The sequence below is a fragment of the Macaca mulatta genome, chromosome 16 (genome assembly GCF_049350105.2).
Source record: "Macaca mulatta isolate MMU2019108-1 chromosome 16, T2T-MMU8v2.0, whole genome shotgun sequence".
Taxonomy (NCBI): Eukaryota; Metazoa; Chordata; class Mammalia; order Primates; family Cercopithecidae; genus Macaca; species Macaca mulatta.
In genome coordinates, this window is record NC_133421.1 from 70,945,043 (window position 1) to 70,964,843 (window position 19,801).

The following is a 19,801-nucleotide window of genomic DNA, read 5'->3' on the forward strand; positions in this document are numbered from 1 at the left end:
ACATTCCATACCCATTCTCCTACATCCATTCTCCTACATTCCATACCCACATATGTAAACTGCTATTTTCAGAGAACAGGGTACAGATCCTTGTCAGGTAAGTAACAGGAAAATAAGATGAATTACTAATGTCATTAGTAAATTACTTAAGTTATTGTTTCCTCAAACAAAATGAAAGATGAATGAGAAGACCCTGACTTCAGGATGACTAGGGTCTGACATTCCATGATTCACCTGGCTGTCTGGCTCCTTACTTTCCACCATTTTCTCAGGCGCACTTTTTCTGGGTGTTTTGTAATGCTCACTTCTTCCTCCTGCTGGGAAGTTGCCGTAGCCTCATATGCAGGGTTTGGCAAGTTCTCTCAAAATACCATAGATCTTCATGGCCAGCAGGTGGTGCTCTTATTAAGCCCCTTTTACAAAGTTAACAAGCTGTTCTCCAAGGTTATATATCCTCTACATTTCCAACTAAGGATTAACTGGACTTGATTACTTGAGGTGGTAAAACAAAGCCCCCTTCCTGTTGGAATACTAATAGGTTATTACATCCTAGTCTCTCCACCTTCCACAGCCAGGCGTAGAGTTGGCTGTAACACAGTCCCTCAACTTCTATCACCTACACACACTTAATGAAAAGTGGCTGGGGTACAGTCAAGGTGCAAGGCACAACTCCATGATGAAGAGCAGCAGTTGGTTGTTGTCATTCTAACAAACTACACAAACTGGTTAGGAAAAAGCATTAAAACTACTTTAAAAAAAATCTGTGAATAGCTAAGTATCACATTCAAACAATTTCCCGCATTTATGTTTGGTATAAATGTAACTAACCATCCACAGGAATTGAGTCAAAATAATTTTTAATCTTCTTATGGAAAAAAAAAAAAAAAAGGTGGGAAATCCTGCCACTTTTAAACATCTTCTAGAGAAGAGGTTATAAAGGGTGGCCCAGTAGTAAAATCTACCACACAAATGTTTGACCCACACAGTAGTATGCCAAGCTGCTAGCCTTCACTGTTACTCACTGCTATACAATGATGTACAAGGAATCCCAATACTTTAGGGGGTGTGTTATTTACACAGGATATTATGTGAATGGTGCCCTTTGGAGTTGGCTATCTCTGCAACCATGGGAATCTTCTGATTTCCAAATGGATTGCATTCTGAATGTGACAGTTGTCTGGATCAAAGCAGAATTATTCCAACAGGAACAATATTAGATATGGTAATCAGGTCTTCAGGTCAACCAACTGAGGTGTAGTTAATCCACAGGCAAATACAGTAGTCAATAGAGCCTACATGTAAAAAAAAAAAATCTCTCTCTGTCACCATAGTCTCATAAGGAAAATTTAATGACGAACTTTTTCATCCAAACCCCAGGGCCACAGTTAGAAGCTCTTTGTATGTGTGTGAGACATAGACAGAAAAACAAATAGGATTAGATGAAGGAAAATAAAAATCATAAAGACCAGAAAACGGGGAGTGTTCCCTATCCTTCTTTCCATTCCCCCTCATTGCTGCCTGTAGTTGCCTGGAATGATAGTGTGGGACGTCTAAGGTATGCGGTAGGGCAGCAATGACGTCAGATCTATAGTGTCCTGCAGTCAGCAAGACAGAAAGTGTTCAAAGGAAATAGAACCTCTTAGTAGAGATGCTAAATAATGGAATAGGAGCTGAGAGACACACGGTCTGGGTATATTTGAGGGTGGGGGAGATTATTTGCAACTGTATGTGGTAATGCTGTTGATAAAGAAATGACTGTTGTGTTTAGCAGGTGATATCCAATGAGTGCGCTTAAGTGTCAGGGTTTCCTGTCCTTCAAGTATGAGACTGTACAGTTCAACACCGTATTTCAGAGAGTAACCCAACAAATGTTCCTAAGTCTTCCTGGTGGTGCTGTCTGTAGCCAGAATCCCGAAAAGGGTAAAAATCTGACTTCTCTTAATAATCTGTCTGGAAAGGAACTTGAAATATAGCCAAAGGAAGGACAGGCATCAGATATCTGGGTCTGAACTGTGACGGCATTCAAACTCATCAGCCATTTAGTTTTAGGTAAGCCACAACCTTACCAAGCCTGTTCCTTGAGCACTAAAACTGAAGTAACACCTTACAAAATTTCTGGGCCGGGCATGGTGGCTCATGCCTATAATCCCAGTAATTTAGGAAGCCAAGATAGGTGGACTGTTTGAGCCCAAGAGTTTGAGACTAGCATGGGCAACACGGGGAAACCTCTTCTCTACTAAAAATGCAAAAAATTAGCCAGGCATCGTGGTATGCACCTGCAGTCCCAGCTACCCACTGAAGTGGGACCATCACCTGATCCTGGGAGGCCAATGCTGCAATGAGCCAAAAACCACACCACTGCATTCTAGCCTGAATGACAGAGTGAGACTCTGTCCCAAAAAAAAAAAAGCCAGGTGCGGTGGCTCATGCTTGTAATCCCAGCACTTTGGGAGGCTAAGATGGGTGGATCATGAGGTCAGGAGTTCGAGAACCCTCCTGGCCAATATGATGAAATCCCATCTCTACTAAAAGTACAAAAATTAGCTGGGTGTGGTGGCATGTGCCTGTAGTCCCAGCTACTCAGGAGGCTGAGGCAGGAGAATTGCTTGAACCTGGGAGGCGGAGGTTGCAGTGAGCCGAGATTGCACCATTGCACTCCAGCCTGGGCAACACAGCGAAACGGTCTCAAAAAAAAAAAAAAAATTGAAAGCAGCAAATGAGACAAGTATGAGAAGAGTACTATAAACTGTAAAATGCTATACACATAGTAACTGCAGTTACATGGGCTATATAAATCCAATGGCAGGGGAAGGTAAAAGTCAGTGACTCTGGAATCTGAAACACAGAGGAAAATGTTTTAGTGTTTTCCACTCATTGTGTTCAAGTTTATTTACCGTTCCACCAACTGCTGACTATCCATGTGTTCCAGGTTTTCTGTTTCCTTTCTCTTACAAGAAATCACACAGCCGCAGGAATATTACACCACATCCTTATCACAGTCAGAGGGGGCGTTGGTAACAAAAGCCAAAAATCCCGGTATCTACTGGATTTAGGTGGCCAGAAATGCAATCATTTGAAGAACAGATGCACAACAGGGGATTACAATTATCTAATGTTTGATCAACTGTCAATTAGTTGCAATCGTTTAGTGGCACCCTCTGGTTTGGTAGATCCGTTGCAGTCTTTTTGGAGAATTCTAAGAGAAAACTTGGTTGATAGAACTCCTGAGTTATCTCTATCTTCATTTTATTTTTAAAACTCAAAACCTTTTTACTTAATACCTGGGAGATTCTCCTTCAGGTGCTGAGAACTCTTAGAAATGATCTCTTTATTTGTTTTTTTTTTTGAGACAGTCTTGCTCTGTCTCCAGGCTGGAGTGCAATGGCGTGATCTTGGCTCACTGCAACCTCTGCCTCCAGGTTCAAGCGATTCTCCTCCCGAATAACTGGGATTACAGACATGTGCCACCACGCCCAGCTAATTTTTGTATTTTTAGTAGAGATGGGGTTTCACCATGTTGGCCAGGCTGGTCTCGAACTTCTGACCTTGTGATCTTGGCCTCCCAAAGTTGGGATTACAAGCGTGAGCTACCGCATCTGGTCTCGAACTCCTGACCTCAAGTGATCTGCCTGCCTCGGTCTCCCAAAGTGACAGGATTAAAGACGTGGGCCACAACACCTAGCCTCAAGATTTTTACAATCTGGGGCAAGACCCATAGTGAGATTCAATATGGCCAAGAGGAATGCTCTTCTTTTGTCAAGTGGGAGAGGTACAGGTATGGGAAGGGAGGTGGGAAAGGAGGGTTGTCAGACACAGATTTAACAGGTAGGCAAACTTTCTAAAGCCAGTACAAGCTAACAATGAAGAGTTGTGCTTATCTACACCCTGCAAAGCTGTCATGTTACCACATAAATGCCAGTATGAAGATATTCTCCTAGAACACTGCTATCCTACTTTATATCATGGCACACACAGACAAAACTTTTTTTTTCTGAGATGGAGTCTTGCTCTGTTATCCAGGCTGGAGTGCAATGGCGCAATCTTGGCTCACTGTAACCTCTGCCTCCCAGGTTCAAGCAATTTTCCTGCCTTAGCTTCCCAAGTAGCTGGGATTACAGGCAGGCACAACCACTACTGGCTAATTTTTCGTATTTAGTAGAGACTAGCCTAGAATTCCTGACCTCAGGTGATCCGCCCGCCTCAGCCTCCCAAAGTGCCGGGATTACAGGCGTGAGCCACCACGCCTGGCCTAGACAAAACATTTTTAAAGATATACTAAGCATATTTTGGACCAGATGACTGTGGCTAGAGGCAACTGAGCCCAGATCTCTCCTAGCTACTTGGAGAGTTACAAGGAAATCTCATATTAAGTTGCAATCTTTTAGTGGCACCTTCTGGTTTGGTGGATCTGTTGCAGCCTTTTTGTAAAATTCTAAGAGAAGACTTGGTTGATGAAAGTTGTACCTTGAAAGTATCTGAGTTGTAACTGGACCTTGGCTGATTTTCTTTCACCTAGAACTCTCTCAAGTCTCTCTTATTAGACTTTCTAGTCTGTGGTCTTTCTTACCATCTGGAAATGCTAGAACAGGGTGAACACAAGAGTCCAACTGGGAAAGACGTTCCAACAGAGGGGCTTCATAGTGAATTTCGGGAGGCATAGTGTTGATGCTGCCTGAACCACACAACGCACAGGAGGGATTCACATCACAGCCAGGGCGGATTGTGCTGTTCCGGTGAACCTGTGAAAAAGTCAAACAAAACTGACAATTCAGCATCTGATAAAAAGCCAGCTCCCCATTTGTTATTCCAAAGATTGAGAAGACCTTTCTAGATACTTATATGATACTACTAAAAGGATGTTTGATTAGTTTGTTAAAATATTTCCATTTGTCTAACACACTGACCTTCAAAAGTGGGTAAGGAAACTTGCTTCCTTTTCATTGATGAAATCTAACTACTTGAAGCTCTAAGTGCTTACCTAGGTATCAAACTTCTGACAGCTTAAAAAGATATTAAAACTGTGCTTTTTGAGAACACTTTATAAAATCTGCATGCTTTCACGACCTTCATGGTCTGCTAAGGCGAATAGTTGGCTCCCGATTCCCAGGTGGGACATTACTCGCTTTCTTCAGCAAATGTATCCACCTGGGAGCCTTCAATTACCAACCACACCTCTTCTCTTCTTTTCACACCTCCTCTTCAAAAGACTTTCAGGTGGTTTCAAGCCAGGTGGCAAGCTTCCCTGAAGCTTGTAACTTGTAAGTAACTTATTAACTACTCTTTAACCTGGCCTAAAATCCACTGTTACAAAGCTCATACCTAAGTAATGAAATAACATTTTGTATAGCAAATGCTCACTTTCATAGTCTTCATGTTAGATTAATTCCAAAGGGATAGAAATTATTTCCATTAAACTTCCTTTGTGCACATGTGGGCAGAATAATTGATAACTTCTCCACATTAAGTCCAGAGTTAAATATGAACTAATTTAAGTCTTCAAAAGATTGAATTCTGTAAAAAAAAAAACCGAACATCTACAATTTTATGCTTTGAGCAAACTTCAGGTCATGCTGAATGCAGGATCCCTACATTCTAGTGTTAGGATGAACAAGTATGGCATTTGGCAAAGCCTAACTCATAAAGTCACCTGGACACACAGGCCCGGAAAAAAAAATACTTGCATGTTGAATGGCACTATAAGAAGGCATCCAAGGAGCAAGCTCAGTAGTTACTAGAGCTCCATTTATTTTCAGCAGAGACATCTCGAAAGCCTTTTATGGATTTGTGTAAGAGAAAGATATATATAAGAACAATGTGGTCTTTATCAACATTCCCCCAACATTCTATTGCAACCACAGAGAGGTGGCACGCAAATAAGGTCTTTTAAAGGTTAGACTGGGCAAATCACACAGAGGTAGAGACCACTGAAAGGGAGTGATACCAACTAGGCATGCTACTTTTGTATAGACAACATTAACTGGTATTGTTTTGGGGGAAAAAAATCCCTGTATCTGTGTAATAAGAACTGGTTTTCTGGAGAGGATGACATTTTGAGGTAAAGAGAAATAAGTAGGTAGAAATGAAAATGAGATCACAGAGTAGGTGAGTGGGAGGATTCAGGAAAATTGGTTAGGATCTAAAAATTATACTGACACTTTCAATATTCAAAAGAGATTAACTCACTCCAGTAGGTACAGCAAATAGAAGAGAGAGACTAGAAACTGACCCATGACGTCAACTAGCTCTCCATATGGAACATTTAACATTCCATTTTACGGCTAGAGTGTATCACTTAAGTCAAAGTCAATACTGGGACGCCAAGGCAGGTGGATCACTTGAGGTCAGGAGTTTGAGACTAGCCTGGCCAACATGTGTGAAACCTCAACTCTACCGAAAATACAAACATTAGCTGGGCGTGGTGGTGGGAACCTGTCATCTCAGCTACTCGGAAGGCTGAGGCAGGAGAATCGCTTGAATCTGGGAGGCAGAGGATGCAGTGAGCCGAGATCATACCACTGCACTCCAGCTTGGGCGACGGAATGAGACTAAATCTCAAAACAACAACAACAACAAAACTCAACAGATGTGGCTCAGCGTGGTGACTCACAACTGTAATCCCAAAACTTTGAGGTAGGAGAGAGAATTGCTTGAAGCCAAGAGTCAGAGACTAGCCTGGGCAACACAGTAAGACTCCATCTCTTTAAAAAAAAAAAAAGAAAGAAAGAAAGAAAAAAAACTTAGCCCAGTATGGTATTGCATGCCTTTAGTCCCAGCTACTCAGGAGGCTGACGGAGAACAATCACTTAAGCCTAGGAGTTCAGGTTATAGTGAGCCACTATAACCACTGCACTGTAGCCCGGGAAAAAGACTAACATCCTGTCTGAAAAAAATTTAAAAAAACAGGCCAGGCATGGTGGCTCATGCCTGTAATCTCAGCACTTTGGGAGGCCAAGGTGGGTGGATAACCTGAGGTCAGGAGTTCAAGACCAGCCTGGCCAACATGGTGAAACCCCGTCTCTACTAAAAACACAAAAAACTGGGCGTGGTAGTGGGCACCTGTAATCCCAGCTACTTGAAAGGCTGAGGCAAGAGAATCGCTTGAACCTGGGAGGCAGAGGTTGCAGTGAGTCGAGACTGCACCACCACACTCCAGCCTGGGCGACAAGAGCAAAACTCCAACTCCAAAAAAATTTAAAAATTAAAAAAATAGAATAAAGGGTAGAATCCTACTTGTAACTTGACAAAAGGGTATATGTACACATGCAACTTAAACAGTAATCTCATTTTTTAATTAAAAACTGTAAAGTATTAATAGAACCCGAGGAGTATATAAAAATATATTTAATACTTATTATTTATTTTTGAGACGGAGTCTCACTTTGTCACCCAAGCTGGAGTGCAGTGGCACGGGTCCGCCTTCCAGGTTCACACCATTCTCCTGCCTCAGCCTCCCAAGCAGCTGGGACTACAGGCACCCACCACCACGCCCAGCTACTTTTTCTGTTTTTTGTTTTTTCAGTAGAGACAGGGTTTCACCATTGTTAGCCAGAATGGTCTCGATCTCCTGACCTCGTGATCTGCCCACCTCGGCCTTCCAAAGTGCTGGGATTACAGGCATGAGCCACCGCACCCGGCCAAAAATATATTTAATACTTATTAAAGTATACACTTTAGAAAATTTTTGAAAGAAAACTTGAATTCATACCCATGTTGCACAAATCCACACTAAGAATCTATCCTGTAGACAAACTTAAGTGTACACACACACACATTCTTTCACTGAAACAAGATGCCAAATCATCTGCATGAATTCATTTAAGTTAAAAACAGTAAGAACACACACAATATTGTGTATTAAAGTAAGAAAACAAATTTTAAAAAGTATCACAACAGGTGGTGTGCACGTGCAGCCCTAGCTATTTGGGAGGCTGAGGTGGCTCACTTGAGCCCAGGAGTGAAGAGCTACAGTGATCATGTCCACTGCACTCCAGCCTGGGAGACAGAGTGAATCACTCTCTTAAAAGAAAAAAAACAAGGCTGGGTGTGGTGGCTCATGCCTGTAATTCCAGCACTTTGGGAGGCTGAGGCGGGCGAATCACAAGGTCAGGAGTTTGAGACCAGCCTGGCCAATATGGTGAAACCCTGTCTCTAAGACTAAAAATACAAAAATTAGCCGGGCATGGTGAAGGGCACCTGTAGTCCCAGCTACTCAGGCGGCTGAGGCAGGAGAATCGCTTGAACCCGGGAGGCGGCGGTTGCAGTGAACCGAGATCGCGTCACTGTACTCTAGCCTGGGGGACAGAGTGAGACTCCATCTCAAAAAGAAACAGACAGACAAACACAAAATTAACAACAAATATAAACATATCATGAGCACTAGGGATTTATTTCTGAATATCAAAATCATTCAATATTAAGAAATCAAGCAACATCATTTCAGACTTGCACATTTAACTGCTCACTCAACATCTCAGACTTCTGTTTTTTTTTTTAAATTGTGCTAACTCTTTGTAGAGACAGAAGACTCTCACTGTACTGTACAGGCTGAATCTCAAACTTTTGGCTTCAAGCAATACTCCTAATTTGGCCTCCCAAAATGCTGGGATTTCAGGCCTGGGCCACTGTGCCTAGCCTAGACTCAACAGGCATCTCAGAGTTAACACGTTCAAAACTGAGTCCTGCTCTCCTAAGTCCTAAATCCTCAGACTCTCAGACTCATGCTAAACTCCTTTCTTTTTATCACACCTCATATCCAATCACGAAATTCTTTTTTTTTTTTTTTTTTGAGATGGAGTTTTGCTTGTCGCCCAGGCTGGAGTGCAATGGCGTGATCTCGGCTCACTGCAACCTCCGCCTCCTGGGTTCAAGAGATTCTTCTGCCTTAGCCTGCCGAGCAGCTGGGATTACAGGCGTGCACCACCACGCCCAGCTAATTTTTTGTATTTTTAGTAGAGACAGGGTTTCACCATGTTGGCCAGGCTGGTCTCGAACTCCTGAACTCAGATAATCCACCCACGTTAGCTTCCCAAAGTGTTGGGATTATGGGCGTGAGCCACCGTGACCAGCCCCAGTCATGAAATCCTATTGGCAGAATCCAACCACTTCATACCACCTTAACTACACTCAATCTAGTCCAAGTCACTATCTTTTCTCAAATGGTTTCTTCAACCCTCCTAACTGATCCTCCGCCTACTGGCTCTTCCAAATCAATCAACACAGTAATCAGTGTAAACCTTGTTTTAAAATCTCAATCATATCATATGAACCTCATAATCTTCCAAATGACTTCTCATCTCATGACGAATAGAAACCAAACTTCTTGCATGGTTTCCACAAGGTCCTACAGCATTTGTCGCCTCTATCCTCTCTCTGACTTCACTTCATTTTTTGTTACTCTCCTAGCTGACACCATCAGTTACTCTGATTTCCTTGCTATATTTCTCCAAGATAGCAGGCAACCTTCCACATCATAAGCCTCTGCACTTGGCTCTTCAACCACTAATTCCATGGTCATTCTCTCACATCATGTCTTTTTCTTTAAATGTCAGTCTTCAAAGTAACTTTTGTTTTGTTTTGGTTTTTTTTTTGAGACGGAGTCTCGCTCTGTCGCCCAGGCTGGAGTGCAGTGGCGCGGATTTCAGCTCACTGCAAGCTCTGCCTCTCGGGTTCACGCCATTCTCCTGCCTCAGCTTCTCGAGTAGCTGGGACTACAGGCGCCCGCCACAACACCCGGCTAATTTTTTTGTATTTTTAGTAGAGAAGCGGTTTCACTGCGTTAGCCAGGATGGTCTCGATCTCCTGACCTCGTAATCCACCCGCCTCGGCCTCCCAAAGTGCTGGGATTACAGACGTGAGCCACCGCGCCTGGCCCCAAATAGATTTAAATATAAAAACAAATATTATACTTGAATCTAAAAAAAAAAAAAATTGTGAAGCAATACACAGTGGTTAACAGTATGAGCTATGGAGCCAGACTGCCTGGGTTTGAACCCTGACTCTGCCACTTACTAGCTGTGTGGCCTTAGACAAGTTACTGTGTCTTCATCTTTACTAACAGGAGAGTACCTGATAGAGTTATTTTAAACACAAATAACTCACAACAGTATCTGGCTCTCGACACTTAATCACTTTTATAAAACCATAAGTATGGCTATTTATATTTAAGGGGAGAACCTGATAGAACATTTACCATCAGAGATCTTGATTTCAAAATTCTAGCTTAACACTGTATAATATGATCATTGATAAGTCACATGACATCCTTAAATTTTCTCACTTGTTAAAAAGGACTGACAATACCAATTTCATGGGATTGTAGGAAAGATCAAATGACTTTGTAACTAAATTAGTGTACTGCATGATTTCTCAACAGCTGGCACTTCTTTGTTGTGGGGGACTGTCCTGTGCACTGCAGATATCAAGCAGCATCTCTGTCCTCATGGTGCATGTGCCTCCCTACTCCCCCAATTTGTGAAAATCAATAATTACTACAGACATTGCCAAATGTCTCCTGTGAGGACAAAATCATTGAGAACCATGAGGTTCAAATTACGGTCATCCCTTCTAGAAAAATTCAAAGCACAGGCTCTCATTAAATATTAGTGGTGAGTCACAGTAAACATAAGACTCAGTAAAAAAGGAAAACAAAAAACAAAACAGAAATTAATAGTGAGAACAAAGACTACTGCAGTCAAAGGAAAAGGACTCAAGAACAAGCCTGAAGAGAGCTTCCACTAGCCAAAGATCAGGTAACATTAGCATCATAAAGAAAAGACTACAATGGTTTGAAATACCTCAAATATGTTTCAATCAATGACTCACAGCCCCTTCATGAAAAACTTCAGTGACTGTCTTTAGAGGATGGTAGAAAACTAATGTTATTTTGAAAATTGGTAAATAAATAACAACAACAACAAATCATGCTTTCTTCTATAAAAACTGTACCTCAGGGTAAACAAATAGTTGAAAAGGACAAGTTTACCCTTATAAACATATTCTAGCTAATAAAAGAAAAACAGAAATGATACAAGTAGAATATCACCATTCTTCAACTTCCAATGTAACAATGGGTCCAGGCAATTATCACCAGTGGTTGATAACACAAACAGTTTAGTCATTACGTGTCTTCTGATACAAGCATAATAAGGCCACCTTGTGTTTTCTCACAAAACTCAAGACCGGATTTATTCAAGTCTCTACTAGTTTTCAAGAAACACAAGGGACAGAAAAACACCAGTGTTTTTCAAATGCACTAAAAATAAGATGGATTAATAAATGGAAGGATGATTGTATGCTAAAATGTTAGTGGCAGAACCTAGGGAGTAGCTACACAGGTGTTCACTGTAAAATTCATTCAACTTCGTATCTGAGTAATTTCGTAACAAAATTTGGAGAAGAAAACAGTGACACCACAGGACTTCTGCTTTTAGCAGAGTAATAGTGATCAGATTTACCTTTCAGTCATAAACTAGAAAACTGGACAACAGGCAGTATACGACTGAGAAACAAATGGGGTGGTCTCTAAGACTGCCCTGGTTTTCTGCCTGGAAGTACATTCTAGACTGCAGGGCAGGGAGAAGGATCTGAAGCAGAGCACAATAGCTTCACTGAATTAAGGAAGCAAATTCTCCCTAGATCAGAATTCAGAGACTAAGGAAACTGAAAATTGCAAGGCAGAATTCTTGAGAGGAGGAAGCTTTACAGAAAGAGCCCCAGAAACCTTCATTAGATCCCCGAGTGTTTACTAAATATTAAAAGGTGCACATATAGGGTGAAACTATCAGCCCAGGCAAGAGCAACTAGGCAGCTGTGAACTGAAATGGTTTCCACAGCTAACACAAGTCTGGGAGGCTTTTAAACTGTGACCAGTCAAAGTTGCATAGAGAATTCAAGAGAGAAGATCCTGCTTTAGTTGTGCAGTCAAACTACTAAGTCAGCCAACTCCTCACTGACCTAACAAATGACAAGGAATTTACTTGCCAGCAAAACAAAGCCTCTTTAAAGGAAGATAGCACAATCCACATGCTACAAGCAGGGAAAATTATTAATTGGATTTTTGGCTTAAAACATAAATAAAACATTGTTAGATATGCCAAGAGGCAAGAAAATAATACTATAGGTATACAATTTTTAAAAGAAAGTAGGCTGTGGGAAACTAAGGGATAAATAAAGTTTTCTCAACAAATAAATCACATAGTATGGATAGCTTATATCAAACCAACACTCTAACTGGAAAAGCCAGATTTAAAACACACACACACACACACACACACACTCTCTCTCTCTCTCAAAACGTAAGAAAAATGCTGACATAATGACAATATTGAGAGCCAAGATTCCAGAGAGGAAAAGAAGCTGGCCAACATAGTGAAAACCCGTCTCTACTAAAAATACAAAAATTAGCTGGGCATGGTGGCAGTGTCTGTAATCTCAGCTACTTGCTGAGGCAGAAGAATCACTTGAACCTGGGAGACGGAGGTTTCAGTAAGCCAAGGATTGTGCCACTGCACTCCAGCCTGGGCAATAGAGTGAGACTCCATCTTGAAAAAAAAAGAAAAAAGAAAAAAAAACGAGCAGAGCTTTTGGTGGTCTTACAGGGCTGAATGGATAACACTAGAGACTTGAAATGTCAAATTATCAATAAAAAGAGAGGACAGGGAACTAAGCATGACAAGTACCCACTCTCCCAAAGAAAACGCTGAAGCTGTGAATGGTAGGAGGCTATGAAGCTAAGTGGAAAGTCTCTGAAAAGGACAGAGAGCTTCTGGCAGTCTTGTTGTTGAGGAGACTAGAATTAGATTTCAGGAAATGCTAAGAGGAGGAAAGGAGGCTGGGCTTGGTGGCTGATGCCTGTAATCCCAGCACTTTGGGAGGCCAAGGCGGGCAGATCACCTAAGGTCAGGAGTTCGAAACCAGCCTGGCCAACATGGTGAAACCCCGTCTCTACCAAAACTACAATAATTAGCTGGGCATGGAAGCATGTGCCTGTAGTCCCAGCTACTTGGGAAGCTGAGGCAGGAAGGAGAAACCCCGTCTCTACCAAAACTACAATAATTAGCTGGGCATGGAAGCATGTGCCTGTAGTCCCAGCTACTTGGGAAGCTGAGGCAGGAAGGAGAATCATGAGAGCCCGGGAAGCAGACGTCGCCGTGAGCCGAGGTCATGCCACCGCACTGCAGCCTGGGCGACAAAGCAAGGCGAGGCTCCGACTCAAAAACAGAGAGAGAGAGAGAGGAGAGAGAAGAGAGAGAGAGAGAGAGAGAGAGAGAGAGAGAGAGAGAGAGAGAGAGAGAGAGAAGGAAACTGATCAACACTTGTTCTCAGCTGGAACTAAGAGAGAAACAGGAAAAAAAAAAAAGTTATTGTTTTGAGACAGAGTCTAGTTCTGTCACCCAGACTGGATGCAGTAACTTGATCTTGGCTCAGTGCAACCTCCACCTCCCAGATTCAAACCATTCTCCTGCCTCACCACCTGTGTAGCTGCCAACACAGCTGGTTAATTTTTTTTTTTTTTTTTTTTGAGATGAAGAGATTGCGCCACTGCACTCCAGCCTGGTGACAGAGCAAGACTCCATCTTAGTGGGGCGGGGGGGGGGGGAGGGGGACGGGGGAGGGAACAAAAAACAAACAACAACAAAAAACAAAAAATCAGCCTGTGCAACAGTGAGACCTCCATCTCAATAAAATAATAAAATAGATAAAAGACTTTGATACATGAAAAAATTCCTGTGTTCCCTTAATTAATACTGTAATGCTATCAATTCTCTTTGAAGGGACTCCCAAGAAATACTCAATTTAATACTTATGAAGGAATTAATACCAAAGTAAAATATTCACCATTTTCTGTTAATCATAGCATATTTGTCCAAAACACTAAAAAAATCCTTTTGGCTCAAGGACAAGTTATAATCATTTGATTTTGCTTTGCATTTGATATTTGTTATTTAACTCATCCACTGTTAACATTTGGAAAGATTTTCATAGGTCTGGCAACTCTATCAAAATCAAGCGTATCCCACAACTGGCTCTTGAAGATCCATCAGAGTGAAGAAACAAAACATGTAAGCTTCTATTTCATCTCAGTCTTTCAAAATTTATTTTGTATGTGTCTTATAACGTATATATAAAACATCCTCATAACTGTTAAGAGGTAACTATTCTAAGCACAGAGTGATTTGAGTATTCTTTTAGTAGCTTTATGTCCTAAGGTACTACAATTTTCTACATGGCATGTTTGCTCCCTTCCAAATGTCTAACTAGTATTAAAAAGTTGGGCCTCCAAGGTCTATCGCACTCTGTCAAGGAAGAACTTATCAAATTATTAACTTTGAATACTGACTCATACTAACTCTAGTTCATTAGTCCTCAACCATGGTGTCATGAAACTGGATTTAAATAGGTGGAATCAAAATTAGGAAGCCTAGAATTATATATTAATACCTTTATCTACCCTGATGTCTACAGAAAACCTGGTCATAGCCATAAGAGAATGCCCTGTACAAAAATGCCAATCTTCAAGTGTGATACAATGGGAAGAAGAGGAGGATTACTCGGAATTCTACGGAAGCCAGCTTTAAAATTTAGCTCACAGCAATCCCCCTAAGATAACATGGACTACAAAATTCTAAAATGATGCCATAACATTGCCAATTTGTTAGGAAATGCTACTTTTTAAAAAATTGAAAAGAAATGCTATTGAGGGCAATAAAAAAATTTCAAGGGTATGTTAGTAATACATGTAGCCATTATTTATTCTACTGGTTATTAGTACAAAAAAACCCAGCCTTTTCAACCATTCATTTCCAAACACTGATGGTTTCCACTGCCAGACTATACACAGGTGTCTAATGGTCCACAGTATATTGAGAATGAGAATACAGTAAATTATTAATAAAACTACATTCCTTTCCTTTTTTAAAAACAATACTATTTGTCTTATGGTTTAATTATAAACATAATTTCACTTAACAAATAAAAAGCAACCCTATTTTAAAATTGGCTGGTACCTATTTTAATAACTTTATTGATCTGAAATCTTAGTACGCTTAGGTTAAGTTATAAACACCTACTTCACTTAGGCACTGGGCCAGGAAAAGAACATAATGGCATATATTATAAGAACTTTCTACTGGAGTGCTTCTTCATTCACTTAATTACTAACGTCTACCATACTAGACCCCCAGTAAATAGCAATATAGGCGATTCAGTAATTACAACTAGTAATTCCATCATTTTATAATAAAATTATGATTTAGGAAGTACTCCATGTTCTCGATGAGCTTTACTCTGATATTCACTTGCCACACCCTAGTGATTATTCCTTAGATTACATTTAAAATATTCCACCTTCAGAGTTGTAGAGGCCTTACACTATTATATCCTCCAGCATTACTACTGTTAGTCTGTCTTTCCACCTCCAGTCTCTTGTGCCAATCCATCCCAAACATAATAGTTACTGATTGGCCGGGCGTGGTAGCTCATGCCTGTAATCCCAGCACTTTGGGAGGCCAGGGTGGGCAGATCAGCTGAAGTCAGGAGTTCGAGACCAGTCTGGCCAAAGAGACCAGCCTGGCCAACATGGTGAAACCTTGTCTCTACTAAAAATACAAGTATTAGCCAGGCGTGGTGGTGGATGCCTGTAATCCCAGCTACTCAGGAGGCTGAGGCAGGAAAATTCCTTGAACCCAGGAGGCGGAGGCTGCGGTGAGCTGAGATCGTGCCATCGCACTCCAGGCTGAGTGACACAGCAAGACTCTGACTTAAAAAAAAAAAAGTTACAGATTCACCTCCCCCAAAATAGCTTATGACACTTCTCCGTTCAAAACATTAAAACTTATAGACTGAAATCCAAATCAACAGTTTGGGAATTCAAGGCTTCCTATTATTTACTGATAGATCTCATTTCTGTTTATTCCCAACAAGTTTAACTTACTGAACTCTTTGTTTTAGTCATTGATTTTAAGAAGTACAAGTGATACAACATAGCAGCCCCCCCTCCTTTTTTGTTTTTAAAAAAAAGAGGGAGTCTTGCTCTGTCACCAGGCTGGAATGCTGTGGCAAGATCTCAGCTCACTGCAACCTCCAACTTCTTCGTTCAAGCCTCAGCCTCTCGAGTAGCTGAGATTACAGGCACGTGCCACTATGCCCAGCTAATTTTTGTATTTTTAGTAGAGATGGGGTTTCATCATGTTGGCCAGGGTGGTCTCAATCTTCTGACCTCGTGATCCGCCCACCTTAGCCTCCCAAAGTGCTGGGATTACAGGCATGAGCCACCGCGCCTGGCCAACCTTTTTAAGGGCAAAAGAGTTACTGCAGTAAATGTGAATCTCAATTTTAAGATATATTCCAGCCATAATTCAACTAAGCTGACAGCCCTTTAAAAACATAGTAATTGGGCTGGGTGCAGTGGCTCACGCCTGTAATCCCAGCACTTTGGGAGGCCGAGGCGGGCGAAATCCCCTGAGGTCAGGAGTTTGAGACCAGCCTGGCCAACGTGGTGAAACCCTGTCGCTACTAAAAATACAACAATTAGCCAAGTGTGGTGGTGCATGCCTGTCTGTAATCTCAGCTACTCAGGAGGCTGAGGCAGGAGAATTGCTTGAACCTGGGAGGTGGAGGTTGCAGTGAGCCAAGATCGCGCCACTGCACTCTAGCCTGAGCAACAGGGAGACTCCACCAAAACACACACACACAAAACACAGTAACTGGGCCGGGTGCAGTGGCTCATGCCTATAATCCCAGCACTTTGGGAGGCCGAGGCAGGTGGATCACTTGAGGTCAGGAGTTCAAGACCAGCCTGGCCAACATGGTGAAACCTCGTCTCTACTAAAAATGCAAAATATAGCTGGGCATGGTGGTGTATGCCTGTAACCCCAGCTACTAGGGAGAATGAGGCAGGAGAATCGCTTGAATCCGGGAGAAGGAGGTTGCAGTGAGCCGAGATCGCACCATTGCACTCTGGCCTAAGCAACAGAGGTGTTTCTCCACCTCAAAGAAGAAACAAAAAAAACTGAATGAGTTCCCTCAAGTGTGTTTTATATTTGGTTCTGGAATGCAGTAGAGATCATTTAAGATGTAGGTAAGGAAAAAATATTAATCACTTGTTTTGTGTGTTCTGTACTCACAATAAATGTGAACTGTCATGTAACAGTATTAGAACATAATTTACATGTTAACTTCTTTGCTCTGTCATTAGAAAGTAAGCTCCATGAAGGTAAGGGCTTTGTTTTGCTTACTAACGCAACCTGGCTGCCCTGAACAATACGGTGGGCACTCAAAAATGCTCTTGAATAAATCTGCCTGGAAAACCGAGCAATTCAAGGTGACAGAAGGCAAGATGGTTGCTCATCAGCAAATACCACTGAGGTCATGTAGTGAGCAAGGAGCCATGTGAGACACAGAAAGCAACCTAGTCAGAAGGAATGGTGTGTGTCTCCAACTCTGGCAGAACTCCAGCTTTCTGCTAGATCTAGTACATGGTCTATTTCCCAAAGTAAACTAATTTCTCTGTCTTATTTTTCATGCAGCTTAATTTTGTGTCAGGATGATTCTGTTTTAGAAACTGGCATTGGAACAAAAGGATATTTAGTTTTATGCCTATCCCTTGCCTAAGCTACCTTTTATAAGGACATTCAAAGCTACATTTGTTCTTAGGCATCGATCAAAAGAAGGTTTGCTACTTCACATATTAAAAAACGAAATCCAGGAGGGCACCACATACTTCAGAAAATTTTTATACGACTCCTAGATGTCATGCCACAGTGGCTGGTAAACTGCCAAAACAGAGGAAGGGTGCTTTATTTTCATGTAGTGTTTTGTTTTTTGTTTTTTGCTTTTTTTTTAATGTAAAAGCATTCTGTGTTAAATTCATCAAGGAATTGACAAAAAGCTACTTTCCTACACTTGACAGTAATATGTTTTCTGACATTCCTGTTATCAATTCCTCTGAAAATCATTTAGACATATACGACTATTAGTTAAAAAAAAAAAAAAACTGAGACTGAAATGCCAACATGAAAACCCTGCCAAATCCTTTACTCTTTTCTATTTCTGCCATTTTGATATTTCAAGTAGAGTCCAAGGAATAGACAGGAAGAAATGGTATCGCCTGACAGTCAATTCTAACAATTCTTTCCTTTAAGGAGAACATGGCAAACTTACACAGTACAACTGCATACGAGAACCAAACAAAGGAAGTACTGAAAATTCACCACGCAAATACTAATTGTTCAGCAATTCTCTCATCTCCCTTGTCATTAGCAAATACATTGCTAGTGGCTCCCTTAAGAAAAATTCCCATTCTCTGTTCTCTTTTACAGCAACGTTCTTTGAAAGTGTTATCTACAATCGTTCCCTCAATTCCTTCTGTGGCTTTCTCTCCTGAATCCACTCCAACCAAGCTTTCATTCACCCTTCTCCCTCTACCAAAACTGCTCACCAATGTCTGCAACAACCCCGCCCCACTAAATTCAATGGTCTCAATTCTCAGTCTTCATCTTACTGGTCCTGTCTGTAGCAACTGTCACACACAATCCAATCCCTCCTCCTCCTTCTCCGAAACACTTTCTCCACTTGCCTTTCACATACCACACTCTCTTCATGCCACACTCTCTTGGTTTTTCTTCTACTTTATTGGTCACTCCCTTCCCAATCCTTTCTTCATCTTTCACAGGAATGAGGAGGAATACCTAAGCTCTGGAATACCTCAAAGGACTAACCTGTATACTTCTTCTCTATCTGAGCTCTCTGGAATACCTCAAAGGACTAACCTGTATACTTCTTCTCTATCTGAGCTCTCCAGCACTCTCTATCCCCCTCTACTGCATTTCTCTCTCCAGGATTTTTTTTTTTTCAGATGGAGTCTCACTTTATCATCCAGGCTGGAGTGCAGTGGCGCGACCATGGCTCAGCAGTGTCAACCTGGTGGGCTCAAATGATCCTCCCGCCTCAGCCTCCTGAGCAGGTGGACTACAGGCACTCGCTACCACAGCTGGCTTTTTGTTTTTTTAGACATGGGGTCTCATTATGTTGCCCAGACTGGTCTCAAACTCCTGAACTCAAGTGATCCTTCTTCCTCGGCCTTCCAAAGTGCCAGGATTACAGGTAGGAGCCACTGTGCCTAGCCTCTCTCCAAGATTTAATGCTATAGGACACATTGCAGAGTTAATGTATTATTTTCTTTCTCTTAACAACGAGAACATTTCACAGGGTAAGCAGTTTTGCCTGTTTTGTTTAGTGTTGTATACCCAGTGACTAGACAGATTTAGCTCGTTGCAGGAAGCCAATAAATATTTGTTGAAAGAATGAATGAACAACAAAAATGGTAACAGTAACAACCACTTTGTACTAGGAACTTACCAACCAGACATTCCAATAAGCATATTACATACATTTCACTTAATCCTCAAACAACCTTATGAGATCTCTGAGGCTTTGGAGAGGAGTGGAAATCGGGGTGGTTAACATGCACCAAATTACCAAACTACTAAGTGGTAGTACCATGATTCAAACCCAAGTTTATCATCTTCAAAGATAATGCTCTTAATTCCTGCACAGTACCATTTTACTGAGTATTATTATTTCATTAGTTGTGGAATAAAGTCAACTGCTATTTGAAGAGTCAGCAATCTAAAATTCCCTGCAGTTGTGAATTAATCTCCATTTCCTTTGTGAAGACAAACTTTTTTTTAGTAACATCAATTTAAAAACTTTAGTGAAGATTCCTTTTTTTTTCTGAAGCAGGGTCTCACTCTGTCACCCAAGCTTAAGTACAGTGGCACAAATACAGTTCAAAGCAGCCTCA

At 41.4% G+C, this 19,801-nt stretch overlaps 1 protein-coding gene and 2 long non-coding RNA genes across 46 annotated transcripts in view; 1 reads left to right on the plus strand and 2 right to left on the minus strand.

The window, feature by feature from the left end:
* The window catches only part of KANSL1 (KAT8 regulatory NSL complex subunit 1), a 196,535-nt gene that overhangs the window by 13,936 nt on the left and 162,798 nt on the right, over positions 1 to 19,801 (minus strand). For all 44 annotated transcript variants that reach the window (XM_077972236.1, XM_077972235.1, XM_077972234.1 and 41 more), the window contains one exon: positions 4,568 to 4,739. In XM_077972236.1, the coding sequence (XP_077828362.1) occupies positions 4,568 to 4,739 (172 nt within the window). The remainder of the gene's footprint in view (positions 1 to 4,567; positions 4,740 to 19,801) is intronic.
* On the plus strand, positions 1,651 to 18,604 carry LOC144335834 (uncharacterized). The gene is made up of 3 exons (XR_013407028.1): positions 1,651 to 2,548; positions 3,497 to 3,965; positions 18,515 to 18,604. It is a non-coding gene; the product is annotated as an uncharacterized LOC144335834 (long non-coding RNA).
* On the minus strand, positions 8,764 to 17,141 carry LOC144335817 (uncharacterized). The gene is made up of 3 exons (XR_013407007.1): positions 16,744 to 17,141; positions 15,661 to 16,249; positions 8,764 to 8,897 (listed from the first exon to the last, which is right to left on the minus strand). It is a non-coding gene; the product is annotated as an uncharacterized LOC144335817 (long non-coding RNA).